At 42.1% G+C, this 23,782-nt stretch overlaps 1 protein-coding gene across 10 annotated transcripts in view; it reads left to right on the top strand.

The window, feature by feature from the left end:
* Positions 1 to 5,192, top strand: part of KIAA0586 (KIAA0586 ortholog) — a 111,173-nt gene extending 105,981 nt beyond the window's left edge. For 9 of the 10 annotated variants that reach the window (XM_075065769.1, XM_032775712.2, XM_032775716.2 and 6 more), the window contains one exon: positions 4,807 to 5,192. In XM_075065769.1, the coding sequence (XP_074921870.1) occupies positions 4,807 to 4,952 (146 nt within the window). In that variant the 3' untranslated portion in view covers positions 4,953 to 5,192. Of the gene's footprint in view, positions 1 to 2,805; positions 3,234 to 4,806 lie in introns of those variants that run through there. The other variant, XM_032775719.2, reaches the window with a different exon arrangement.
* Positions 5,193 to 23,782: the final 18,590 nt, after the last annotated feature.

The following is a 23,782-nucleotide window of genomic DNA, read 5'->3' as shown; positions in this document are numbered from 1 at the left end:
TACCTTAGGGCTCCTTTAACGATGGTCTGAGGGTGTCTTCAGTAACCAGCCCTTCAGCTGCACTTCCTCTCCCCTGGCTCCCTGGTTGTCTTCTGCCTGACTGGGTGAGCCCTTTTTATAGTATCAGCAGGGCCTTAATTAGAGTCAGGTGGTCACATTAACTGAATGGCCTCACCTGACTCTTTGCAGGTTCATTAGAGTCAGGTGTTCTCATTAGCCTGGAGCAGCCCCTGCCCTGGTCAGTCAGGGAACAGAAAACTGTTAATCCAATGGCCAGTATATCTGCCTTCTGCTAGTCTGCTGCACCCAACTGGCCTGGGTCTATCACAATATGTTTAGGTAGATGTTTATAAAACTAAATAGAGTACTTCCAGATCTTTTAAACAGGCAAAAGCTGCTGAACTTGTGATAAGAATAATGCTTAGTTACCTGATTTACTGTGTTTTTATGGAATAGTGAAATTCTCCATTCAATTTTTATATACTGTACACCACTACAAGTTGCATATTTATGAATGAAGGTTGTTTAAGATGAAAGCCTCTATTTATTGATCATAAGCCGTTATCGTCTGATAAAATAATAAAACAAAATGCCACATCATTAAAATAGGAGGTTTCCAAAGGTTTTATGCAGGCACAAATACTGATAACTAGATCCAGCCAAAAGGCAGGGACAGGTGTTAGCGAGTGTGTATGTTTGTATGTATTTGCAGATATATAAGCACACAAGCATATATGCTGTCTGTATGTATTTGCATAAAGGTGTGGTGTGTGTGTGCGCGCATGCATATAAGTTGCTAATAGAATATATGCACCAGGCATATCAGAGGTCAGATTTAGAAAGAATTGACAATAATAAAACACAGATGAGAGTAACTTAATAGTTGTGCCATTAAGCCAACGTAGACTTAGAATACCAACAGCTTTGGAAACTTGCAGTCACAAAGCAAGATCTCAAACTTTCCTGAAATAGGATATCCATAAACCTTCATATTTAAAATGTTGAAAGTATAGATAACACATTTTCTGCACATGTCTAATGTATACAGTAGAAAACATTTAAAAATTATGTCTCGAAAATAAATCATTGTTCTTTACACATGGCAATGGATCTTTACAAAAATAAATAGAAGATAGTGAAATAGCTGAGAATATTTCTATTAACCAATTAGAATGTATTATTCTATTAGTTTCTGTATGTATTTTTCACGTTTTATATCAAACATAAAATTGGACTCTAGTATGTCTGCAAAACATATTACAGCATATGTTAGGAAGAACTTAGACTGGTATGGTCTTTCAGCACCCCAGCTTCAAACACTTGGCAGGTTAGATGAAGTTATTGCAAACCCCTAGCATCAGGGAATATTCTTTTTGAACAAACCTGAAAACAGCTGTTGAAACAATGACATCATGGAATAGTGGCATGACTGTGGAAATTTATTAACAAAGTCAAGCTTTGAAAGCATCAAACTACATATAATATAGGTAGAGTATACAAAGGTTTGTTTTAGTATTTGTTGATGATTTACAAAGTTTCCTTAGGCATCACACGTTCACATTTTAAGTCTATACTAGCTTAGTTTCTGACTAACTGAACATTCACACTTGTTACACTTCCCATTTTTCATAACCAGTTTCTTTTTTTAAGCAGCCCCTGGTTGCATCAAGTGAGCCCTTTCTGAAAAATAACTTCATACATAATATATATGATGTGTGCAACTTTTTAGCATTTCCAAAAATATCCTTTTAAACAACTTCTTGCATGTACTCACTGTGGGTTAGGTTTGCTTAGGGCTTATGCCAATATAAACCTTGTCAGATTTACTTTGCAGAGGAAAGACAGCAGGGGAGCGAGGCTGTTTGTGCAAAGTCTCAGGGTGGGGGTGGGTGTAATGGGGTATCAGTGCCTGAAGAGTGAATTGGATTGGAAAGAGGGTGTCACCATAGCAGCCAGGTAACTCACTTACTTAATGGCACCTCTGAGAAAGGGATAGTGGTATCTCTACCTTCCTTCTACAGGGGCCAGCCTTCCTGAGGCGCAAAAAGTTTAGCTGGCATAGGTTGCTCCCTGTATTGGATTTACCAAGTTTGGCCATAAATGTGTTTGACCTCCTTGGAAGTTGGCAGCCACTGTAGACTGAAAAGCCCTAGATGAAATTTTGTATTAGCAGTGGGCTTTTTCCCATCACTGATCAGTTTAATTAACAATTTAAGTATGTTTTGGCACATTCAAGCGAAAGCAGGGTGTTGCTGCGTTGTCATAATAGATAAGCTTGACAAATATTTTATGTGTGGAATTGAGAAAATGGAGTTCTAATTGCCGAGGCTGTCGGAGAACAAGGAAAGATCACTAATGTACTGTGTCATGTTAGTAGAAAAACAAACTTCGCCGCTGTCACACTCACCAAAACAAGTATACTTTCAGCTTACCTCTAGGATGTTTGTTTTTTGTTACTAAACCCTTTATTTTACAAAGTGACACTGAGTTCACAAAATGCTATGTAAGTAACGAAGCTTATGGTAGCCTGACAGTATTGATTGGCTGCAGGAGGGTGGTTCCTCCCTGCCCTAGATTTTAACTTTTGACTAATAACACGAGGTACTTATGGGAAGCCTTTGTCCACACATTTAAATCTGTGCTGCAGTTGCTGTAAAGCAGATAGATGTTAGTTGAATTTGCTCAGTAACTGCTTTCCTCATCTACTCCAAAGACTAAATATTGTGTTAAAAGAATTTACTTTAGAGGCTCATTCCATAGTATGTTGATCAGATTAATTTGCCACTTGTTTCATTGTTTCCACAGTGGTGAGGAGATGATCTTGAACTTCCCGTATCCCTTATTTTTAATTTTAAACTAATATAAAAATAGAGTTCAGAAATAGCTTTTAAAAATTACTACTGTGGGGATTTCCTTCCCCCCCCCCCCCCCCGAAGTCCTGTTTATTTGGGAGAGCTGTAGTATGGACAACAGTTACATCTGTAATATTGTCTGTCTTCCTCACTGATACTGAAAGAGATTAATTTGAGCTCCTGAATTGTGTGCCATTAATTGCCATCACCTCCCATCCTGTGGAAGCTCCCAAACAGTTAGTGGTATGGTGCCAAAGAACAGTGAAAGCTAGAAGATACCTAAAGGCAGAGAGACCATCTTCCAGTCATTCTGTATTTTTTTTTTTTTTTTTTGCCTCCTGTCCTGGAAGCATGGAGCCTAGTTAACGTTTTGAATCCAGATCCTCCTTTCCCTCTAGCACCTACTCAATGAGGTTAGACAAGAAGAAGGATGACTCTGAGAAGAGGGACCAGAACAGGAAGAACCCAGCTAAGAAAGCTTAGACAGCATCACATAGTGACTGTGCATCAGTTGTGTGTGCTACCCGTCCTGAAAAGAGTCTGGGGGAGTGAAGAGGTGCAGACTCAGCCCTGCAGTGCCTTCTGCTGGTGACTTCCAGAAATTAGCTCATTCCAGCTCCAGAGCACCCTCTGCAGGCCGGTGATCCACCTGTCCTCTGGCCCCTGTTCCCTCCCGGACCTGGTGCCCTGTTGTCTGGGGTGCTGCCTCCTGGCAGTAACCCCCCCAGTCTTAGGGTCTCCCCTCCCTGGGGAACTCCCACCCACTATCCCCACCTCGCCTCAGTATCAGGCTACTGCCAGTCATCGTCTAGCCCCACGTTCTGGGGCAGACTGCAGTATCAGCCTACTCATCACTGGCAAGGTTGGGATTGGACCTGCTGCCTTTACTTACCCCTGGGCTGCCCTCTGCAACCCGCAGGACCTATTGGCCTTATGCTAGGCCATAGCCTGGGTCTTTCCAGGCTGGAGCTCCCCAGCTCCTCTGCCTTTCCCCAGCCCTGCTCTTTTCGGTTACCCTGTCTCCAGCTCCCTGCAGCCAGGCCCTTCTCCCTCTACAGGCAGAGGGAGACTGCTGAGCTCCTGGCTCCCAGCCTTTTTATACAGGCCAGCTGTGGCCTAATTGGGGCGTGGCCCCGTTGCAGCCACTTCCCAATCAGCCCAGCTTAGCAGCTCCTAGCCACAACCTTCCCCCAGGGCTGTTTTAAGCCCTTCAGGGCAGGAGCGGGGTAACCACCCTGCTACAGGGAGCTTGCTCCAAGGGATCCTTCCCCAGCTGGTAGTTTCCCAGGCCGCCTTTAACCTAAGCCACCTCCTGTCAGACTGCTTGTTACATCTACTCCTTGGCTGGAACCTACCACTGGATTGAAGAAAAAAGGGATAAATGACAAGAGGCTACGGTAGGGTTTGTTCATCCACTCAGGGAAGGGGATGCTGGAAGGATGGTTTCCCTACAAGGGCAGAGTTAATGCAATATTTGGTCTGTAGTATAGGGTATTTGAGATAGTGATAGATTGTATCCCTGTTGGTGAAGAAGTAGAGTGTATCTACTGTTAGTTATTTTAACTTTTCGTTTTCTTGCTTTTTGAAATTTTTGTCTGAAATGCTGGGTGTCGCAACTTTAATTGTTTCATAAGGCTTTTGCCATGTGACTATATAAGAAGATACAGATTTCTGTATTTTACACACACACACCCCTCTATATCTATATGTGTGTGAGTACCTTGTAAAGAAATGTAGTGGCTGAATTAAGACCACACTGGGAAATATGAGACAGATGTAGCTGGCTGTGTAACACATCCAGCATATGTTTTGCCATATGTCTGTCCTTGACATAAGAGTATGTATCCTTATATCCATAATATGATGCAATACGGTGATGGCTTTAGTACGTTTGAAATTGTTATATTTGGACTGTAAAATAAGGTAATTACCAATATTCTGCCTTTTATTTTAGGAGAGGAAACTGTGCCACATTTAAGTTCACTGACTTCTCCAGCGAAGATGTCAGTGATGCTGCCTTCCATGAATATAGATGACCAGACGCAAAGTATCAGTACGGTACACGGGAATTCAGACTCTTCAGGAACAGATACATTTTAAAACATGGGGTTTTTAACAGTCTCACATATCTGAAAATTTTCTAGGGAAGTATTTTTTCTAGCTAGTGTTATAATCCATATATTTTTGGCATGAAATCTCTCAGTTCTGTTTTTTTCTGCTTACTGTTTTTTGTAATTTTGTATTCATTGGAATGTAAATCTAGAAAATTATTTTGTTGTGGATATATATAAAATATTTTAAACAAAAATAAAATAATGTAATTTTTCAGCATTACTGGGATTAAATGGCCCTCACTCTGATTTATTTGAAAATGCATTTATATGTTGAGTATTTGAGTATGAAGGGGATCTGTATTATAGACCTCTTTAATTCCCTGGCAAAATTCCCATTGATTTCAATGGGTAAAGGATTGGGGCCTATCGTATGTCTCAAAGGCCTTTGAAACTATTTTGATCTCTATGAAGAAATATACAAATCAATGGGATTTCTTGACAGATCTTTTGAAAGAAACAGGCTAAGCCACAACACAGCAAAACAAGGAAACACAGTTTTGGAGAGGAAGAATGCATGAATGACTCTGCCATAAGTTGAATATTCTGGTTAGCTGGTATATAGAGGCCATTGTAACAGAATGGATTTTCAGTTATTGAAAAGGGAGTTTGGAAGTAAAATATATTTGAAAACCAAGTATTGAAAGATTATGTTCTTAAATGTGTTGAGCACTTTTGATTCACTCCTAAAACTCTCCTAACAAACAATAAGGCAACACAGACACAATTGCATTCTTTGTTGTTTTACTACATGTATTTCTTCTTGCAAGCTTTATTATATTTTTTCAATTTTTTGGCATGTAAGTTTCTTTAGAGTTGTCTTTCATTCTTGAACTGTGATTGTATGAGAGAGATGGAAATCTTTAAAAGATTAAAGAATACAAATAAAACAAATTCAAATTATGTGACAAGAAACGTCTTAACTAGTCACAGTCCTCAAAAAAAATCCAGTGTTCTCCCTTTAAAAATAACAGCTACCATCACCCTCTGGAGAGATTATTCAGTTTCTTTATGGAGCAACGACAATGTGTTCAGTACTGTACAAAATATAGAGGGAGCTTCTAATCTAAATGAAATAATTTGTATGCATAATACTTCAAGTACAGACATCAGCAGGCAGTGCAAACTCTTTATGCCTTTGCTCCATTCTTTATCCTATCTGTGTCTGCAATGTGATATCCCTGGAAAGTCTGGGATATCACAGCTCTTGTAAGGCACCGGGGTATCAGGGAACCTCTCAAGTGGCAAGGAAACAATCCCTTCCTTTTTTGGTAGGTTGTATATACCTCACTGTGACTTTGAGGCATATAACATCACTTTATCAGCTGCAGCTTCACTCCATCCTTTAATCACCTGCAGATACGCTGCTGCCATGAACAATTCCTGTATGCAGTGTAGCTGTAGCCATGTCAATCCCAGGATATTAGAGAGACAAGGTGGGTGGGGTAATATCTTTTATTGGTGGGAGAGACAAACTTTTGAGCTACACAGAGCTCTCCTTCAAGTCTTTGAAAGGTACTCCCAACGTCACAGCAGGCGGAACAGTTTCTGTCAATCACATTTTAGGTCAAGCTATGGTATGTAGCTACTTGTTCTGTTTTGATACTGTTGACCATGAGGTTCTGTTGACATGGCTTCAATCCCTTGCAAGGATAAATAGAGAGAGAATAGAAATTACTGAGCCATCAAGCTCAGAGATATCCCAGAAGGCTCTGCTCCAAGGGCTCACTCACTGGGGTACTACAGATAGTAACTACAGATAGTAACACTCAGGCTGTGTCTACACTACCGCAATAAGTTGACCTATGCTACAGAACTCCAGCTATGTGAATAATGAGCTGGAGTCGACATACCTTAGGTCGAGTTACTGTGGGGTCTACACCGCGGGGGGGGTCGACGGGAGAAAATCTCCCATCAACTTACCTTACTCTTCTCGTCGTGGTAGAGTACAGGGGTCGACTGGAGAGCAATCTGCAGTTGATTTGGTGAGTCTTTACTAGACCCACTAAATTGACGTCCAGTGGATTGATCTCAGAGCATTGATCCCAGCTATAGTGTAGACCTACCCTCAGAAGGGACCCCAGTGCCTGGACTGTGGCCCCCTCCCCCCTCCCCATGCTCCACCTTGAGGCCCTGCCCTAACTTGGCCTCTTCCTCACCGAGGTCCCACCGCTGCTTGTTCCTCTCTGCCCCTTCCCCCCATGCGAACAGCAGGCACGGCTCGAGGGAAAGAGGCCGGGCGGGACCTCAAGGTGGAGCACAGATAGGGCTTTGGGGGGAAGAAGCTAAGCGGTGACATGGCCTTGGGGCAGAGCAGGGGGTGGGGCCATGGTGCGGGCACCGGGGCCTACAACAGATTAATTCAGCCCTGACTGCAAAACGCTGTTTTTTATTCTTTCTGTCATACCTGTAGGTGGGGATGCTAACAAAGGCAATGAAGCACTTTGGGCATTTTCTGGGTCTTGCAAAGTAAACATTGATAAAAATAAATCACAAGGTAGCATTTCATTGAGAGCTTGACTACTGGGATTTGGTTCTCAGTGTTTTGAGGAGCACATAGGCCAGCAGTGCTGCGCGGAGGGGGAGTGGTGGTGGTTGGGAGAGATTTGTGGCTGAGGGATGTGTAGGTTTGGTGCATCCCTACTGCATGGATCCTAAGGTGTCCCAAATAGAATTCCTGAAGTAGGGTGGGATGCAGTGGTGCAACACCTCTCAAAGGTCAATCTCCTTTTCATTCATGGTGCAGCAAACCTGGCAACCCCAAGGAGATGTGATCTGCCCTTCTCTGTGCCAATGAGGGAGAAGCTGGTATACTCCATGTAGATCATTTTATGAATGAGCATTTAGGAAAGTGTGTATAAGAATTTGGGAACTAGCTAGTAGCTACATTTGGTTTTTTTTGTTTTTGTTTTTTTTTTTATTCTGACCATCTTTGAAAAGGAAAAATTACCAACCTACTTTCTTGAATTTATTGTCGTGCTTGAGATGCCTGTAACTTTCTGTCTTCAGGTTTAAAATGGAAAGCACATGTTCTGTGAGCGCAGCCAGGATGTGATAAGGAATTCATCTTTGTATATTAAAGTTCCATTTTCTTTCTATAGTTCTTACAACTGTAAATGCATGTTTTCTCCTAGTCATTTGCAAAACTGAAATAGCATGATTTTCAAGACTGCTGTATGGATTTCTTCCAAGCAAGTCCTTGGAGTATGTCATCAAAGTCTAACATCATCAAATAGCATTTCATCCAGTGGAAGTATAAAAATGCAAGTTCAGTGTAGCTGTATTTTGGAGTTAATTTTCAAAATGCTTGGTTCATTTCTTGGTTTAAGTTAACTTGTGGTGGAATTCGTTTGATTTTTGTGACTATACCTCCTGTTTTGAAGAGAGATGTTCATGTACTCGAGTTGCAGCCTCCTAAAGTGGAAAGTTGAAGTGTCTAAAGTATCTGTTTTAGCAAGTCATCCTGTTCTGACTTTGGTAAGTACAATGAGACAACTTACATTCAGAATCTGGTAATTGCAATCCAATTTTCTAGAGGGAAAAAAAGTCATACTCCAGAAACAGTGCCAAATATATAAAATAGGAAACTGAGGCTGTTTCCACAAAAAGATGCACCAGGAGTGTGCAAGCTTCCTGACCCCAAGATGGGAACCACAGTCCCACTCTTGTATTTTGCTGTTTGGACAGAACCCTGCAGCCTCATTAAGCGCCACTGAAGTCAGTGGCATGTAGCCAGTCTCAGGATTGGCACATAAAATGGCTGTTACTGACCTGAGATAAATGTAAAGAACTGTACTTCATCATCCTGTTCCCAGTTCCCTTATGCTGTGTTTTTCAGCATATAAAAAAATCTACTACTTCCCTGTTCCTGTTTCGGATTTGAGAAATTTGACTATTTTGCAGCTCATGTTGCTCATCTTTAAAGCTAACTGGGGAAAAGTGGTTAACAATATACAGCAACTTTCTAGAGTTCTGAAACCCTTTACAAATTAATACACAAACGTTATACAGGTATCATTTAGGCCCTGATCCTGCAAAGACTTGTGCACATGATTAATCTTAACCTCTAGAGTTAAATGAGATCACTCCATAGGTTTAAGATTAAATATGCATTTAAAACTTGGTAGGATCAGAGCCTTACTCTGCTGCTGAAATGCAGACACTCCAGGGGGTGAGCTGCACAGCATGCAACCCCTGAAGACGGTGAAGAGTATTGCAGCCAATTGAATTTGCAGGACAGGAGATCTCAAATCTCACCTCTCAGTTCATCCTTTTATATGTCTAATAACGTTTTCTCCTGTCTGTAAATAAAAAAACAGCCCTGCTGTTCCATGTAATGCTGTGTGATATTAGTGGTGGGCGCATTTATTTGCAGTATGTGCTCTGGTTCAACGTCTTCTACTTAATTCCTAATTTAATTTAATTTAATTCTGGCCTTACGCATTTTGTCTCATTGGTAATTTGTTACTTTCAAACTAGCATCTTTCCATTTAAACCTTTTGATGTGTTTTTGTCCTTTTGATCTCTGGAATAACTCTACAAATGTAATGAACTTGTTTTCTAGACCAATGGCATAGCTTGATTTTTGCTGCTAATCTTTTATTATTGAGCATTTGAACATTGTCCTTCTAGAACAATATTGGTTGTCCAAAGTAGAATGCATAATTTACACAATGATGAAGGAAAATCTAAATTAATGGAAATGCTGGCTATTATCTGGTGCAGAGGAAGCTTTTATTTATTTATTTTTGCATGGGGGAAATCCCAAAAAGGTGTGTTGCACATGAAAGAGGACAGGCTCTTTAGGGCTTCTGTACCAGGAAAGCGCTGGCCCCCTTGGTAAATTTTTTCTTGAACTCTAATTAGTGATGAAAGTAAGGGCATTGCAATAGAAGCTATTCTCTAAATCCCCTTTAAAAAGTGTTTAAAAATGTGATCCTGCCTCTACCCAGTGGGCTAATAATGGACTAATGATGCCATAGGGTCCAGTCCTGCAATGAGAACATTGTAGATACACATTTTTGTGCCCATGTGGAACCTCTGTAAATTCTGGTTTATACAAGTTCCTAGACTGTGTTTGTCAATGTAGTATCTGAGCCCCTTCCAGTAGTGCGTTAGATGTGTAGTCACATTGCTTGTCATGTGGTGGTTGTTCTCTCATCCTCTCCCGGGGGAGTGTGTGCATTGCAATGGTCTGTTTTGGAATGTTTATATATATATGTGTGTGTGTATGTATTTATGTTAGAGAAGGCAAAGAATGCACAGTGTACTTGGAGAGAAACGTGGTGGTGTTTGTGATGATCCTTAGTTCCTGTGAGAGTTCACTCCACAGTCTTGGGCCGGTCCCCAAGAAAGCTGTCTCTTGCACAGGTGAGCTTTACCCTTAGGGCTGGTTTACAGTTGGGGGGAGGGGGATCGATCGCAGATACGCAACTTCAGCTATGCTATTCACGTAGCTGAAGTTGAAGTATCTTAGTTCGACTTACCTGGCTGTCCTCGTGGCGGCAAGTCAACCATCGCAGCTCCCCCGTTAACTCCGCTTACTCCTCCTGCCGAGATAGAGTACAGGTGTCGATTCAGGGATCAATTTAAAGGGTCTTGACTAGACATGATAAATTGATCCCCGATAGATCGATTACTACCCACCGATCCAGTGGGTAGTGTAGATGTGGCCTTACTATAGACAATTCCATTGTGCCAGAGGAGAAAAGTTGCTGTCTGTATCCCAGAGCTTTAGTTGATCTTGAAGATGCCTTAGGTCCAGGCCACTGAGTACCTTGAAGAGAAGGACCAAGACCTAGAACTTGATTCGACCATGGGGTTCTGCCTGTGTAATTCTCATTGTAAGGTCAGAGCCCTTGTTGGCAAAAAAGAAAAAAAAAATGATGCGATACAAAAGTCAGAACCATCCAAAGAGTCAAGAGGGCATATTTTCTTCAGAGTCAGGCAAAAGCACTGGAGCTGCTACAGCTCTCACTGAAACAAGGCAAGCAAACCTCCCTCTTGCAGAGGTAAAAAGTAATTTGTGCTGCTTTCTGTGTCAGTGTTGGGATTTGTTTCCCTGATCTTCTATGTGTGTGTCTCAGCATGCTGACTTCTTACTGTAATCTGACCATTTCCACCCAAGAGAGTACCTAGAATTTTTTTTATTTATTTTTTTTTTTTTACTTATTTGCAGCCTCTTATCACCTGAATGGCTGACTCTTCAAATGCTATGTGGAAAGATAGCCAGCCTGATTAATGACATGAAGCCTATTTTTGATGAGTTGGCATTTGGGAGCTACTACTTGCAGTGATGGGAAGTCTGAAGCAATGGGGGAATGCTCTGGGTGCCTGGAATCCTGTCATGTTTTTCGTTTTTTTGACAGTCTTGAAAATTGTCTTCACTGTTCCTATGTGACCTGCTTTTAGGGAAGGTTGCTCAGTGCCCTACATCTGTCACATCAATATAGTCTTAAATTATGCAGCTCAGTTGCTTCTCTTCCTCTGGAAGGCTGTGCTTTGTGTCCTTATTCAGACTCTGTAGCAAAATAACCAGCACCAGTTAGCTGCTCAAACGCATAATATTTTCAATGAAACCCAGCCACTGTTTAAACAGTGGTTAAATTGGTTAATACTTATTGTTTAATGTAGTTTTTTCATGGAAGATGTGAGATGAATCCCATATTTGTATTACTTGTATTATGATAGCACTCGGGAATCCCCGTCATTAATCAGGGTCCCATAGCGTTAAGTGCAGCACAAACACATTAACAAAGAGATGATCCCGGTCCCAGTGAGGTAACAGTCTCAGTAAATAAGATTAAGTTTTGAGATTCCTGCTTCTCAGTCCTGTGCTCTGACCTCTAGGCCTGGCCTCTCAACATGAAATCCTTCTTTGTCTTTCTTTAACAGTTGATCTCTTTCATGTTGTTCAGGTTTTTGGGGGATAGGGTCTAGGATGATAATCAAAGATGCCATCTCAACAAGAAATCTCTTCCCTTTTGAGGTAGTTGTACTATTCCGGCTCCCAGATTAGACTGTAAGCTTTTCAATGCTGTCTTGTACTGTGTCTGTGTACAGCACCTAGCGCAATGGGGTTCTGGTCCTGGAAGGCTGCTTTCCTGCTTTTACCAGATAGAAAAATGCAAGCTGTCCTCTATGGGCTTGGTAGTCGAGGAGGAGAGAAGGTGACCGCAATGCAAAGCCACAAGAGGAAAGCATGGGCAAAAGAAAAAACCTTTGAGTCTGGTAGTTTGAGTGATACCTGCCTCTCTCCCACTTCGTACAGTTTAGGAACAGACTTGCGTGTATTTGCTGTATTGTCTTTGTCCAATTTAACTAAAGATCTTTGGAGCCAGGATTTGTTTTCTTTTTCCTTTGTCTGCACAGGGCCAGCTATGTAGATAGTGTCCAATAAATAATGGGAGATAACCATTCAACCCAGACCATTTTTGTTAGCTTACTCATGCCTTCCTGCTTTCTCTCCATAATCCTGACCCAGTCTTCTTGAAAACTCATCTGACTGGGCCTGGAACCCCATTCCAAGAATTTTAGGAACTCTTGCTCCTCTCTGCCATTCTTCAGTCTCTCTTGTATGAAAGAACAACCCCACATGATATACTCTGAATTTCCCTGAGGGTTATCTAAACAGTGTCACATGATCCATTTCTCTCTAATACTTACAAATGGGAAGGCATAAATCATACATCACTACAAATAAACACAACTGGCAGATGTTATTTCTTTCTGTCTAGGGCAACACAAGTTCTTTTATCTGCCGCCCCCTGTAAGCACGTCTGCTCGAGAGAGAATGAAACTATTACAATATATACACAATGGTGTTCTGCTACTTTTTGTTGCTAACTATAATAGGAACTATATGCCAGAGACATTTAATGTAACATGACTACATGAATACCTCTTACTGATTTTGCTTCTCTTAGCCAACTTGGCTATAAAACCAGAAAGCATTCCTGCTTCTAAGGAAATGAACAGTCAGCCAAGAAGAGGAAAATTCTAAATCCTGAAATCCTGGCACAGCTTAATGCTAGGAACCTGTGACTTTCTTTCAAGCATAATGTTTTATAGTTAAGGAGTTGAGAGACATTAGTCTTATTCTGTTATGAAAATATTCTTTGTAAATTAGAGGACCGGTAATAGCTTGTCTTTAAAGAAAATAACACACAGAGTTAATGCCTTTCTGGAACAACAAAATGCTCCAAAGATTTGAAATGGTCTCAGTTAAATCTTATTTGGGTTCATTTAAAATGATTTTGTTTACTTGAAGGTAAATTGGTACTCAGCCTTGCCAACATCTTGCTGTAGTTAAAAGATCATGACTATTATTTGGCCAAGAAATAAATCAAGAAATATAATTGCAGGAATGAATTCTGAGAATATTATGCTTCAGAATGTGTGAGAGAACCCAAAGGAGGAAATCTCCTATTCTGGAGGGAAAAAGCCAAATATAACGCTTGATCAGTATCAAACATTGATAGGAATATCCAGGGGGAAGTCAGCAATGGTACTACCCAACAGATCTGGGGACAGCACAGTGCATTAACAAGACTGCAAGTATGAAAGAAAGCATAGACAGTGGATCCCATTTCTCTGCTTTTCTAAGAAAGCTAGTGGTTGTAGAATTTCATGGTAGCATCGCTAACTCTAGAGCATCTTAGTAAACTGGCTTCATCTGCAGAACTTCTGTCTTTATCTAAGATTTGAAGGAATGGTGGTAGCTAAGATACGAATCTCAATGTGGCAGTTAGCTTTTATTATTATTTATTATTTGTTACTGTAGCACCTGGGAGCCGTAGTCACAGACTGGGACCCCATTGTGCTAAGCACTGTATGGCTCTCCTGGTGGAGAGGAAGATCAGTAGATCCGTTGTTCCAAGAGTGGAATTGTGTGCATCCTTGGAAAATTGATTTTGTAAAATTTATTCATGTTTCAGATAAAGCCTATGCACCTGGAATAAAATTCACTGTTACAGGAAGACCAAATGATTCTAGTGACTCATATGATGCATCTACAAGAATACAGTGTGCTCCTGACATGTCTATGCTACATGACTCTTCTATCATAGAAATGGCGAGCTGGAAGGGACCTTGAGAGGTCATCAAGTCCAGCCCCTTGTGCAGGCAGAACCAAGTAAAACTACACCATCCTTGATGGGAGAGTTTTAAGAACAGGCTGGACAAACACCTATGGTGGGGATTCCATAGCCTCCCTTGGAAGCCTATTCCAGAGCTTAACTACCCGTCCGGTTAGAAAGTTTTTCCTAATATCTAAGCTAAATCTCCCTTGCTGCAGATTAAGCCCATTACTACCTGTCCTACCTTCAGCGAATATGGAGAACAATTAATCAGTTTCCTCTTTATAACAGCCTTTCTCATATTGGAAGACTATTATCCGGTCTCCAGTCTTCCTTTTTTCAAGACTAAACATGCCCTTTTTAAAAAACCTTTCCTCAGAGGTTAGGGTTTTCTAAACCACTTATCATTTTTGTTGCTGTCCTCTGAAATCTCTCCAGTTAATCCATGTCTTTCGTAAAGGGCAGTGCCTAGAATTGGATCCTTAAAAACCATCTTACTGTGATGTTCTGGCAGTTGTGGTCCGCTAAGGCACTTGTCCATGTTAGTGGGCGGATCAGACTGCACTGGTGCAACCGCATGGAAAAAAGTTGTATGTGTTGGGGAGGGGAGAGGACAAAGGAGGGAGCGTGTTAGTTTTGCAGCTGCATTCAGGGGGACGTAAAGAGGATAGTGAAAAGTTAGGGTCAAGGGAACATGTCCTCCCAGCCAGGTCATCAGAGACTTGCTACCCACTCCCAACCTGCTGCCCTGTTTGTCTGGATCTGTTGACCGTAAGGGCTTGCCTTAAAGGTCTGTTTTTCCTGATGGGGAGTGGGTAGAAGGACTCCTGTGCAGATCGAAGGGAAAGAATTTTATTACAGTGGGCTGCAACATTCTCTTTTTGGGTATTTTTCCAACTCAATCTTTTGGGCCAGTTCCTCAGCTAGTATAAATCTGTGTAGCTCCACTGATTGTGATGGCATTATACCAATGTACGCCCTTTTTGGATCTTTCCCATTGTTGTTTTTTAAGTGCTCTTGGCACTTTGCAATAGCTACGTCACTTCTAATCAATATATATACAGATCATTGTTACTTATGATATGTAAATAGCGGAAAAGAGTTTCTTGATGGTTCTTATTCTAACAGTTGTACCAAACGCCATTTGGTTTGTTAGATAACAAGTCTGTGTGACTTGAGTTGAACCAAGACGTGGCCGTTTAAAGTAACTAAATTCATGGCATCTTATTAAATATTATTTTAGAAATATTTGGTGATTTGTAATGTTTTGTTTTGAAAGGTCACAAATAACCATTCCAAGATCTAGTGCCAACGCTTTGAGTTTAGGGTTCTTTCATGTGTGACAGGATAATCGGTTCAAAATGGGGACATACTGCTTAGGAATGATGCTATCTGGGGTCAGGTAGAACATCTGTTACTGAAGAATGCCATGTAGAAAAATCAGTTCTAAACAAAGATAAGCCAGTTTGGGCAGGATATGAAGGAGGCTTGGAAAACTGAGCAAATTACTCTCATGACAGCTGTCAAACCAAAATAAGTTGGAATTGCATTATGGCCGTATTGCTCTTAAATAAAAGCAGTGACAATTGAACTGCATTTCTGTAATATGCAGGAAGCAATTGGGGAAACTTAACGATCAGATAATATTTAGTTGTATGTGACTCGTGTTCTTATAAGAATGTGCATTTGATAAATGGCAAGCCAGTGTTAAAAAACAAATCCCCCAATGAGTTTATTTTTGTGAATAATTTTTTATTAATTTTCAAAAAGAAAGAGACAAATATAAAAAGATTGAACAACTTACAGTTTGTATATGATACCAAATACAGAACAAGTCACAGGATATCCACTAAAATTATACAAGAGTTTATTAAACAGATCAGTCAGGTGCAGTTTCAGAAATTTTGAAGCACATAGATTTTTAATCTTCAGGTTATCCAACTATTATTTGTATAGCTATTTCTTTAACTTGCTAAAATCATTACCGTGTTAGGGAAGGAAATAATGGGGTTTTAATACAATTACTGTGTGTTGTAACAGGAATAATCAATAGTAAGTAATATTTAATTTTTATATAGCAAATAAAAAAAAAACTTTCAAGAAAAGCAAATTCAGATTTTGACATATCCTATGTTATGCAACAAAATAACTACAAAGTGATAATGTCATTAAAACATTTCTGTCAAGATGTATTGAATCAGTGATCTCGGACATAGTTCTGAACAATGTAGAGGTATAAAAAAATTCCAGGTGTGTGTGTGGGTGTAAAACGTAGCTTTTGTGACAGGTGTGTGTGTGTGTGTCTCATGCGTGCACACACACTATGTTAAAATATTATTATTAAGGGTAAGGTAAGTGGAGTTTGCTCACTTCTTATTTTGAGAATATGAAATTTAAGTTGAGTTTAATTTACCCACTTTTTTTTTAATCACTGCACCCGTGGTTGCAAAGTCAAGTATTACAAAGTTAGAAAATGTCAGAATTAAGGTTGCCTGTGCAACCTCAATTCATCCCTGGGGGGGGGGTGAGAGAGAGATGATATAGTCTTCAATTACATGGTCACATACAGTTTCTGAAGCCTCCTTCTTGAAAATGACTGAACCATTTGTCTGAAATTAAAAACATTTTTTTTTCAACCTAGGGCAGACACTCAGCATCGAAATTGCAGCCCAGTCAGTTTGCAAGAATTACAGCAACTGAAACAGGGTCTTTATAGGAAAGTGTCAAGCAACTTTAATAATAGGTAGCATTAAACATTTGTGGTGTAATGTGTGTGTAGGCTTAATTTGGGCAGGTGCTTAAAGCACCTTGTGAGATTGAAGCATGTGAGAGTGCTGGTTGATGTTCAGTGGGGATCACTTGTTCTTCAGTTTAGGCATGTGTTTAAGTTTCGGGACGAGAACTTAGGGTACGTCTACGCTACGGGTATTATTCGATTTTACCATAACCGGTTTTATAAAACAGATGTGTATAAAGTCGAGTGCACGCGCCACACTAAGCACATTATTTGGCGGTGTGCGCGTCCATGGTCGAGGCTAGCGTCGATTTCCGGAGCGTTGCCTGTGGGTAGCTCATTCCTATCTATCCCATAGTTCCCGCAGTCTCCCCTCCCCTTAGAATTCCGGTTGAGAGCCCCGTGGCTGATGGGGCAAAATTCATTGTCATGGTGGGTTCTGGGTAAATGTCGTCAGTCATTCCTTCCTCGGGAAAGCAACGGCAGACATCATTTTGAGCCCTTTCCCTGGATTGCCCTGGCAGACGCCATAGCCACGGCAACATGGAGCCATTCAGCCTTTTTTTTTTTTTTTTTTTTTCCAGTCACCGTAGTGTACGTGATGCCACAGACAGAGGCGAACTCCAGCGCTACACAGCAGCTTCATTTGCTTTTGCATGATAGCAAGACGGTTATTCAGTCGTTCTGTACCGTCTGCTGCTATCATGGGGTGCCCCTGGCTGAGATCGGCCAGGGGCGCAAAAGCAAAACTGAGAATGACTCCCAAATCAATCCCTCCTTTATGGTTTCTAAAAATAGGTCAGTCACTGCCTAGAATATGGGGCAAGATGTACTAGAGAACCAGTGTATCAAGAGCACAAGTGCTCTGTTGTCAGATCCAGCAGAAATGGTGAGCTTACATGCCATTCACGGGGGGTGCCCCTGCAACCCCCATCCATTGCTTCCCCCCTCCCCCAACTTTTCTGGCTACCGTGAGTGTCCCTCCATTTGTGTCCATGAAGTAATAAAGAATGCAGGAATAAGGAACACTGAGTTTTTTAGTGAGATAAAATGAGGGGAGGCATCCTCCAATGCTATACAGTCCAGGCAGGGCATTAAGCGGTGCGGGGGAGAGAGCCAGCATGCCCTGCTATGACAGTCCAGGCAGGACAGAATTTTTTCTTTACACAGAAAGGGAGGGTTATGATTGAAGCTCAGCCCCCAGTTGCTATGATGAGATGATACTAGCGTTCTGTCCATCTACTGGATGATCAGAATCATTCCTATTTTTACCCAGGTACCCACCCCCCACCCCCGGCCAGCCTCACCTCAGGCCAGCCAGGGGTATTCAGCAGTTATCAACATAGGAGCCACTCACGGGGTTGATAAGGACTGGTACTGTCCTTACTGCACCATCTGCCACCAGGGAGGGAGAGGAGCGAATACTGCGCTTCATGCTGTAGCATCGCATCTACCAGCAGCATTCAGTAGACATAGGGTGACATTGAAAGAAGTCAAGAAATGATTTCTTTCCCTTTTCTTTCACGTGGTGGGGGGGGAGTAATTGAGGAGCTATTCCCTGAACCACGCCGGACACTGTGTTTGACCTACAGGCACTTGGAGCTCAGCCAAGATTGCAAATACTTTTTCGGACCTGCTATGGACTGTGGGATAGCTGGAGTCCCAGTACCCCTCCTCCATGAGCGTCCATTTGGTCTTGGCTTCCCGTGACGCTTGTCACGCAACACTGTGTAGCCTGGAGATTTTTTTTCAAACAGTTTGGCATTTCATCTTCTGTAACGGAGCTCTGATAGAACAGATTTGTTTCCCTCAGCGATCAGATCCAGTATCTCCCTACGGCCATGCTGGAGCTCTTTTTGGATTTGGGACTCATTGTCACCAGTGCTGATCAGAGCTCCACGCTGGGCAAACAGGAAATGAAAATCTAAATTTTGCGGGGCTTTCCATGTTTACCTCGCCACAGCATCCGAGTTCAGATTGCTGTCCAGAGCGGTCACAGTGGGTGCACTGTGGGATACCGCCCGGAGGCCAATATGCGTGATTTCCTGCCACACTAAACCCTAATCCAATATGGTAATACCGATTTTAGCGCTACTCCTCTCATTGGGGAGGAGTACAGAAACCGATTTAAAGAGCCCTTTATATCGATATAAAGAGCGTTGTAGTGTGGACGGGTACAGCGTTAAATCGGTTTAACGCTGCTAAAAATCGGTTTAAACGCGTAGTGTAGACCAGGCCTTAGTAGGAATCCATTTACTTCCTTTTTCCCCACTCAGATCCCAAATAGTACCAACTGAAACACGAAGGAAGTTAGAAATTGAGTACATAAAGCAGCTGAGTGTACAAATAACTTGAAAAATCTTACATCATCAGATCTTAAATCCTGCTGATGTTAAATATGATAAATCTTTCTCCTTGGGCAAACTAATGCATGCGGTATTTCAACAGTCAGACCACATGCTCAGACTTGTATGTGTATTATGCATTGTATTTTAGGGTAGCTAATGTATTTAGTATTTTGGAATTTGTGTTATTTCTGATCAAATAAAGGTCCATGATTTTATCTGTCATCATTAAAACTTATGGGTGTTCTCTGATGTAGGGCTTTTCACTAAGTCAAGAAATGTTTATCTCAGTGTTACTGTTTCAAAGCCAAGCTAGCACAGGATTCTCATGTTGTGATGGAAATGAAAAAAAGGTGCCCCCCCCTCCACCCCCAGCTTCTACTGTCATTCTCTGAAGAAATTGTTCCAGATGGAAGACAGCTTGGTGATTGGGAATTGTCTTTTGTTGTCAACCTTATGGACCAGAGCACCTGGATTAGTTTGGAAGCCTCCATGTTAGCAAATCAGTCAGAGGAGAGAAATGCACATGTGATGTGTTTTTTTTCTGCTTGGGTTTTGGCCTGTCTCTTTCTCACTGGGGTTTCTGATGTACCTATAAGGTCTTGAACTGTGATCTGCAAACCTGTGTCCTTCCAGACGGGTTAATCTAACAGTGAACAATTAGTGGTTCTTCGAGTGAGGTCCCTGTGGGTGTTCCACTTTAGGTATTCGTACACCTCTGCACTCGTAATCGGAGTGCAGGTTAGCAGTGCCTTGTTGGGTCGCACATGTGTGGTCCCTGTCTTGTGCCACTTCAGGCAGTTAACTAGCGCTGTGCGACCAACTCCCCCTCAGTTCCTTCTCTACAGTCCTTGGCTATAAGTCGGAATGTTCAGCAGCGCCTCAGAGCTAAGTTAGCATAGTACACCCCAGTTAATTCTAGTTTTATTAGAGATAGTCAGCTTTTTCATTTCTTTGTCCCTGTTTATGTTCCAAAAATAAATAAATCCTAATTTGTTTTTCCTAACTAGAAGTTGGTTTTCGTTGAACTGTTACTCCCAGTTCTCCCCTTGGGGCATACCTTGTTCCCTGGGCTTTAAACGCTACCTCACCTGTAGGCTATTGATTCCAGTGTTGGATGGGCACACTCTGTGTGTCTGCTGCCTTGGCGAGACACATGTCCCTCAGAAGTGTCCACACTGACATAAGCTAACAGCCAGGACCAGGAAAGCCAGGCACTTGCAGCTAAAATTACTTCTAATGGAGAAGTCAGTCAGGCCAGTATCTGAACCAGAAGCCGAGAGAGAGAGAGAGAGAGAGAGAGATGTGGGAGTAGCTTCAGTTTTGTAGCAAAGTCCCTCCAGAGGTAAAGCAAAGCAGGACTGAAGACCAATGGAGATGAGGCATCAGCTTTTTATAGCTTTTCCAAGTGTAAGACATACTTCTTTGTTCTTAGCTAGTGGAAAATTACAGCAAAATGGAGTCTTGGAGTCCACAATGGGCAAGTTCCTTGATACTTTGCTGAGTTTACAAGAATGTATCTGCCTTCCTCAATGGGTCAGTTTTGTGTAGCTCATGTCCTTAATGGACCATCAGGCAGGCTAGGAGAGCTATAGCACCAACTTGTCTGGAATGTTTCCAGAAGCACACATAATGTTTGAAAATAACAGACAGGAATAGAGCCAATACTCATAAACTTCAACTACAAAATGTTACATACATATAGACAGCATAAACTAACCAGCAACCCTAAGTGGTCTAGACACCTTATATGACCCCCTTTTCCATAAGATTTGGCCTCACTACAGGACCATTGGTTGCAACCATTTCTAATATGGCCCAGATTATATCTATAAAAACGTCACATGGAGGTGTGATGTGAAAGTAAATGGGATGGAGTATCCAACCCTTGATTATCTCAATAGCCCTGTCTGTTGTGATGGACTTCCAGACTGGGTAATAGGGGTAAAGAACGTATGAGAAGATCAGAGGATGGGAGTCGTTCCAGCAATTGAAAGATGTGGTGTTCTCAGGCCCTCGACCAACACATAAAACTTGCTGTCTAAAAGGATGGTTGGTGGGATGTGGCAGCTTGCGGTGGAGGCTGTCATCTGCGTTGAAGTTGGCCTCTGTTTACAACCCTCCCGAGGTTCGTGTTGCCTGTTTGGCTGGGTAGATCAGAACCATCCTGTGGTTATACATATTGCTCTGTCTTATCTTGAATCAATAAAAAACATAAAAAATGGCCCTACCGTGGTCCAGACCAAAGGTCCATCTAGGCCCAGTATTCCTGTATTCCGACAGTGGCCAATGCCAGGTGCTTCAGAGGGTAAATTAACAGAACAGGTAATCATCAAGTGATCCATCCCCTGTCGCTCATTCCAGCTTCTGGCAACAGAAGGGCTAGGGACACCATTTCACTGCCCATCCTGGCTATATAGCCATTTATGGACCTACTCCTCCATGAATGTATCTAGTTCTTTTTTGAATCCCTGTTATGGTCTTGGCCTTACAACATCCTCTAGGAAGAGTTCCAACAGGTCCTAGGGTTATAAATATCCAGGGATTATCAGAGTTGCTTTTGATCTCAGAGTAATTAAGGACTCATACCAGTTTATGGACACAAAGAGGTTTGGGTCCGCTGAATGGAAAGATCTTCAACCACATAATCGAACCTCCCCCACTTCTGAGAAGAAGCAGAGAGATGCAACAAAGAAGCTCTCCTCGTAGACTGTCACAGCTGTAGATCATGCTTCTGTGTCTGCTGAGTCCAAGGCAGGCTGCAAAGCATCCTGGCAATCATTGTCTTCAGAGGTGAGGGATACTAAAATTGTTCTTTATTCTCCTCAGGGAGAAATTCAATAAAGTCTGTTAATTTACAAAATTTGAGTGGTTGTCTTTTGAAAGGTAGTGCTTCATAGTTGGTGATTCAAAGATGGAGAGTCACTGAAGAATAACCTGCAGGCAGAAGATCAAAACTCTTTCCAGTCCTTGTTATAGGATGTTATTTGGGGGAACTGTTGTCTGCAACATTCATTAACTGCATTCTACAACCAAAGAATTGGTGTGGGATAGGAAAAGAGGAACTCTGTGCCCTTTGATGGCACATAATATTCTTGTCAGACCTCTTACAAGATGGTGGAATCATTGCTGCGGTTGCCAAAATCTGTGTAACAGGTTTCCATGATGGCATCATTCATGTGTAGGGTGATTTGAGAGGTTAGCGTGTGTAGAATGTTGAGAGCTTGTATTGTGTTTCTGGACTACTTCTAGTGAGATTGTCCAAGCAGCTGGCGACCTCCTATAGAGTGTCCTGAAATTGTTTAAGTTGTCCACAATCAACGTGGAGAGGGGAACATGATGGTGTCATCAGGAGAAGATGAAGAAAAGTGGAAGGTAGGTTTAACATCCTGGTCAAAGGTTGAGATGTCCCACTACCGAAGGCAAAGGTGATGGATGTGTGCTCCCCTGAGAGGGCTGGAGGTTTTGCAGTTGTAAGGGGGATGTACCATCCACTGTCCAACATGCCACTGTGGTGAAGGTGGCATGGATGTCATCCATGGATACCCGTACCATTGGGGTTCTTGGGCACAGTATGATAGCCTCTGTGTTACCCGAGCGAGCCTGGTAATGTCAGTGCCAAAGATAGGTGATTCAGGCATTGAGGAGACTGGTAAATTTTTGTAGCAGTATTAACTCGTACTGATTGGTGCGTGAGGTCATAGCATTGTATGGATGTGCGCGCTAGTTGTGCATACCACCTGTAGGCGGCAACATGCTTGCACTTGCAGTGAGCTGCGAGATGCCAGGTGTCGGTCTGTCCAGCAGTGCTGAGGCATGAGGTTTGCTTTCCCCTTACTGCCTGTCTCAGAGCTGCCTCTTTAGAGTCCTTGCTCTATGGTACCTACAGATCTGGCGGGGCCCACTACTTCAGTTAGAGAGGCTGACAGCTCGCGGTACGTACCGACTGAGCATGCCAGTGGCAGGGAATACCTTTTCTTGGCCGTTTCCCAAGTCGTTGAAGCACAGGATGCTTTTTAGAAACTTTCACGGTTGGGTAGTCTGTTGTCTGAGCCTTAGAAGGACAGACGTGCGTGCGACAAAGGACTGATGACCCATCCCAGTGGGGGATGTACTCCAGAGACTTGTTTTGAACCTGCAGTTTACTCCATCACTGATACAAGCCTGAACTAAGAACTTTGCCATCACTGTATGTAATTGATTCCATTTAACCAATTCTAATGCTCATCTATATCTTTTTCCTTTTATGAATAAACCTTTAGATTTTAGATGCTAAAGGATTGGCAACAGCGTGATTTGTGGGTAAGATCTAATTTGTATATTGACCTGTGTCTGGGGCTTGATTTTTTGGGATCGAGAGAACCTTTTTCTTTTATTGGGGTGTTGCTTTTCATAACCATTCATCCCCAGGATGAGTGGCACTGGTGGTGATACTGGGAAACTGGAGTGTCTAAGGGAATTGCTTGTGACTTATGGTTAGCCAGTAGGGTGAGACCAAAGTCCTCTTCCTCTGGCTGGTTTGGTTTGCCTTAGAGGTGGAAAAACCCCAGCCTTGGGCTGTAACTGCCCTGTTTAAGCGATTTGTCCTGAATTGGCACTCTGTTGGGTCCCGCCAGATCTGCATCGTCACACCTCCCTCTCCATTCCTCTTCAGGGACCCCTC

This window comes from Chelonoidis abingdonii, chromosome 4, assembly GCF_003597395.2.
Source record: "Chelonoidis abingdonii isolate Lonesome George chromosome 4, CheloAbing_2.0, whole genome shotgun sequence".
NCBI lineage: Eukaryota > Metazoa > Chordata > Testudines > Testudinidae > Chelonoidis > Chelonoidis abingdonii.
The sequence above is the reverse complement of the archived record's forward strand: the minus strand, read 5'-3'. Positions and strand labels throughout refer to the sequence as shown.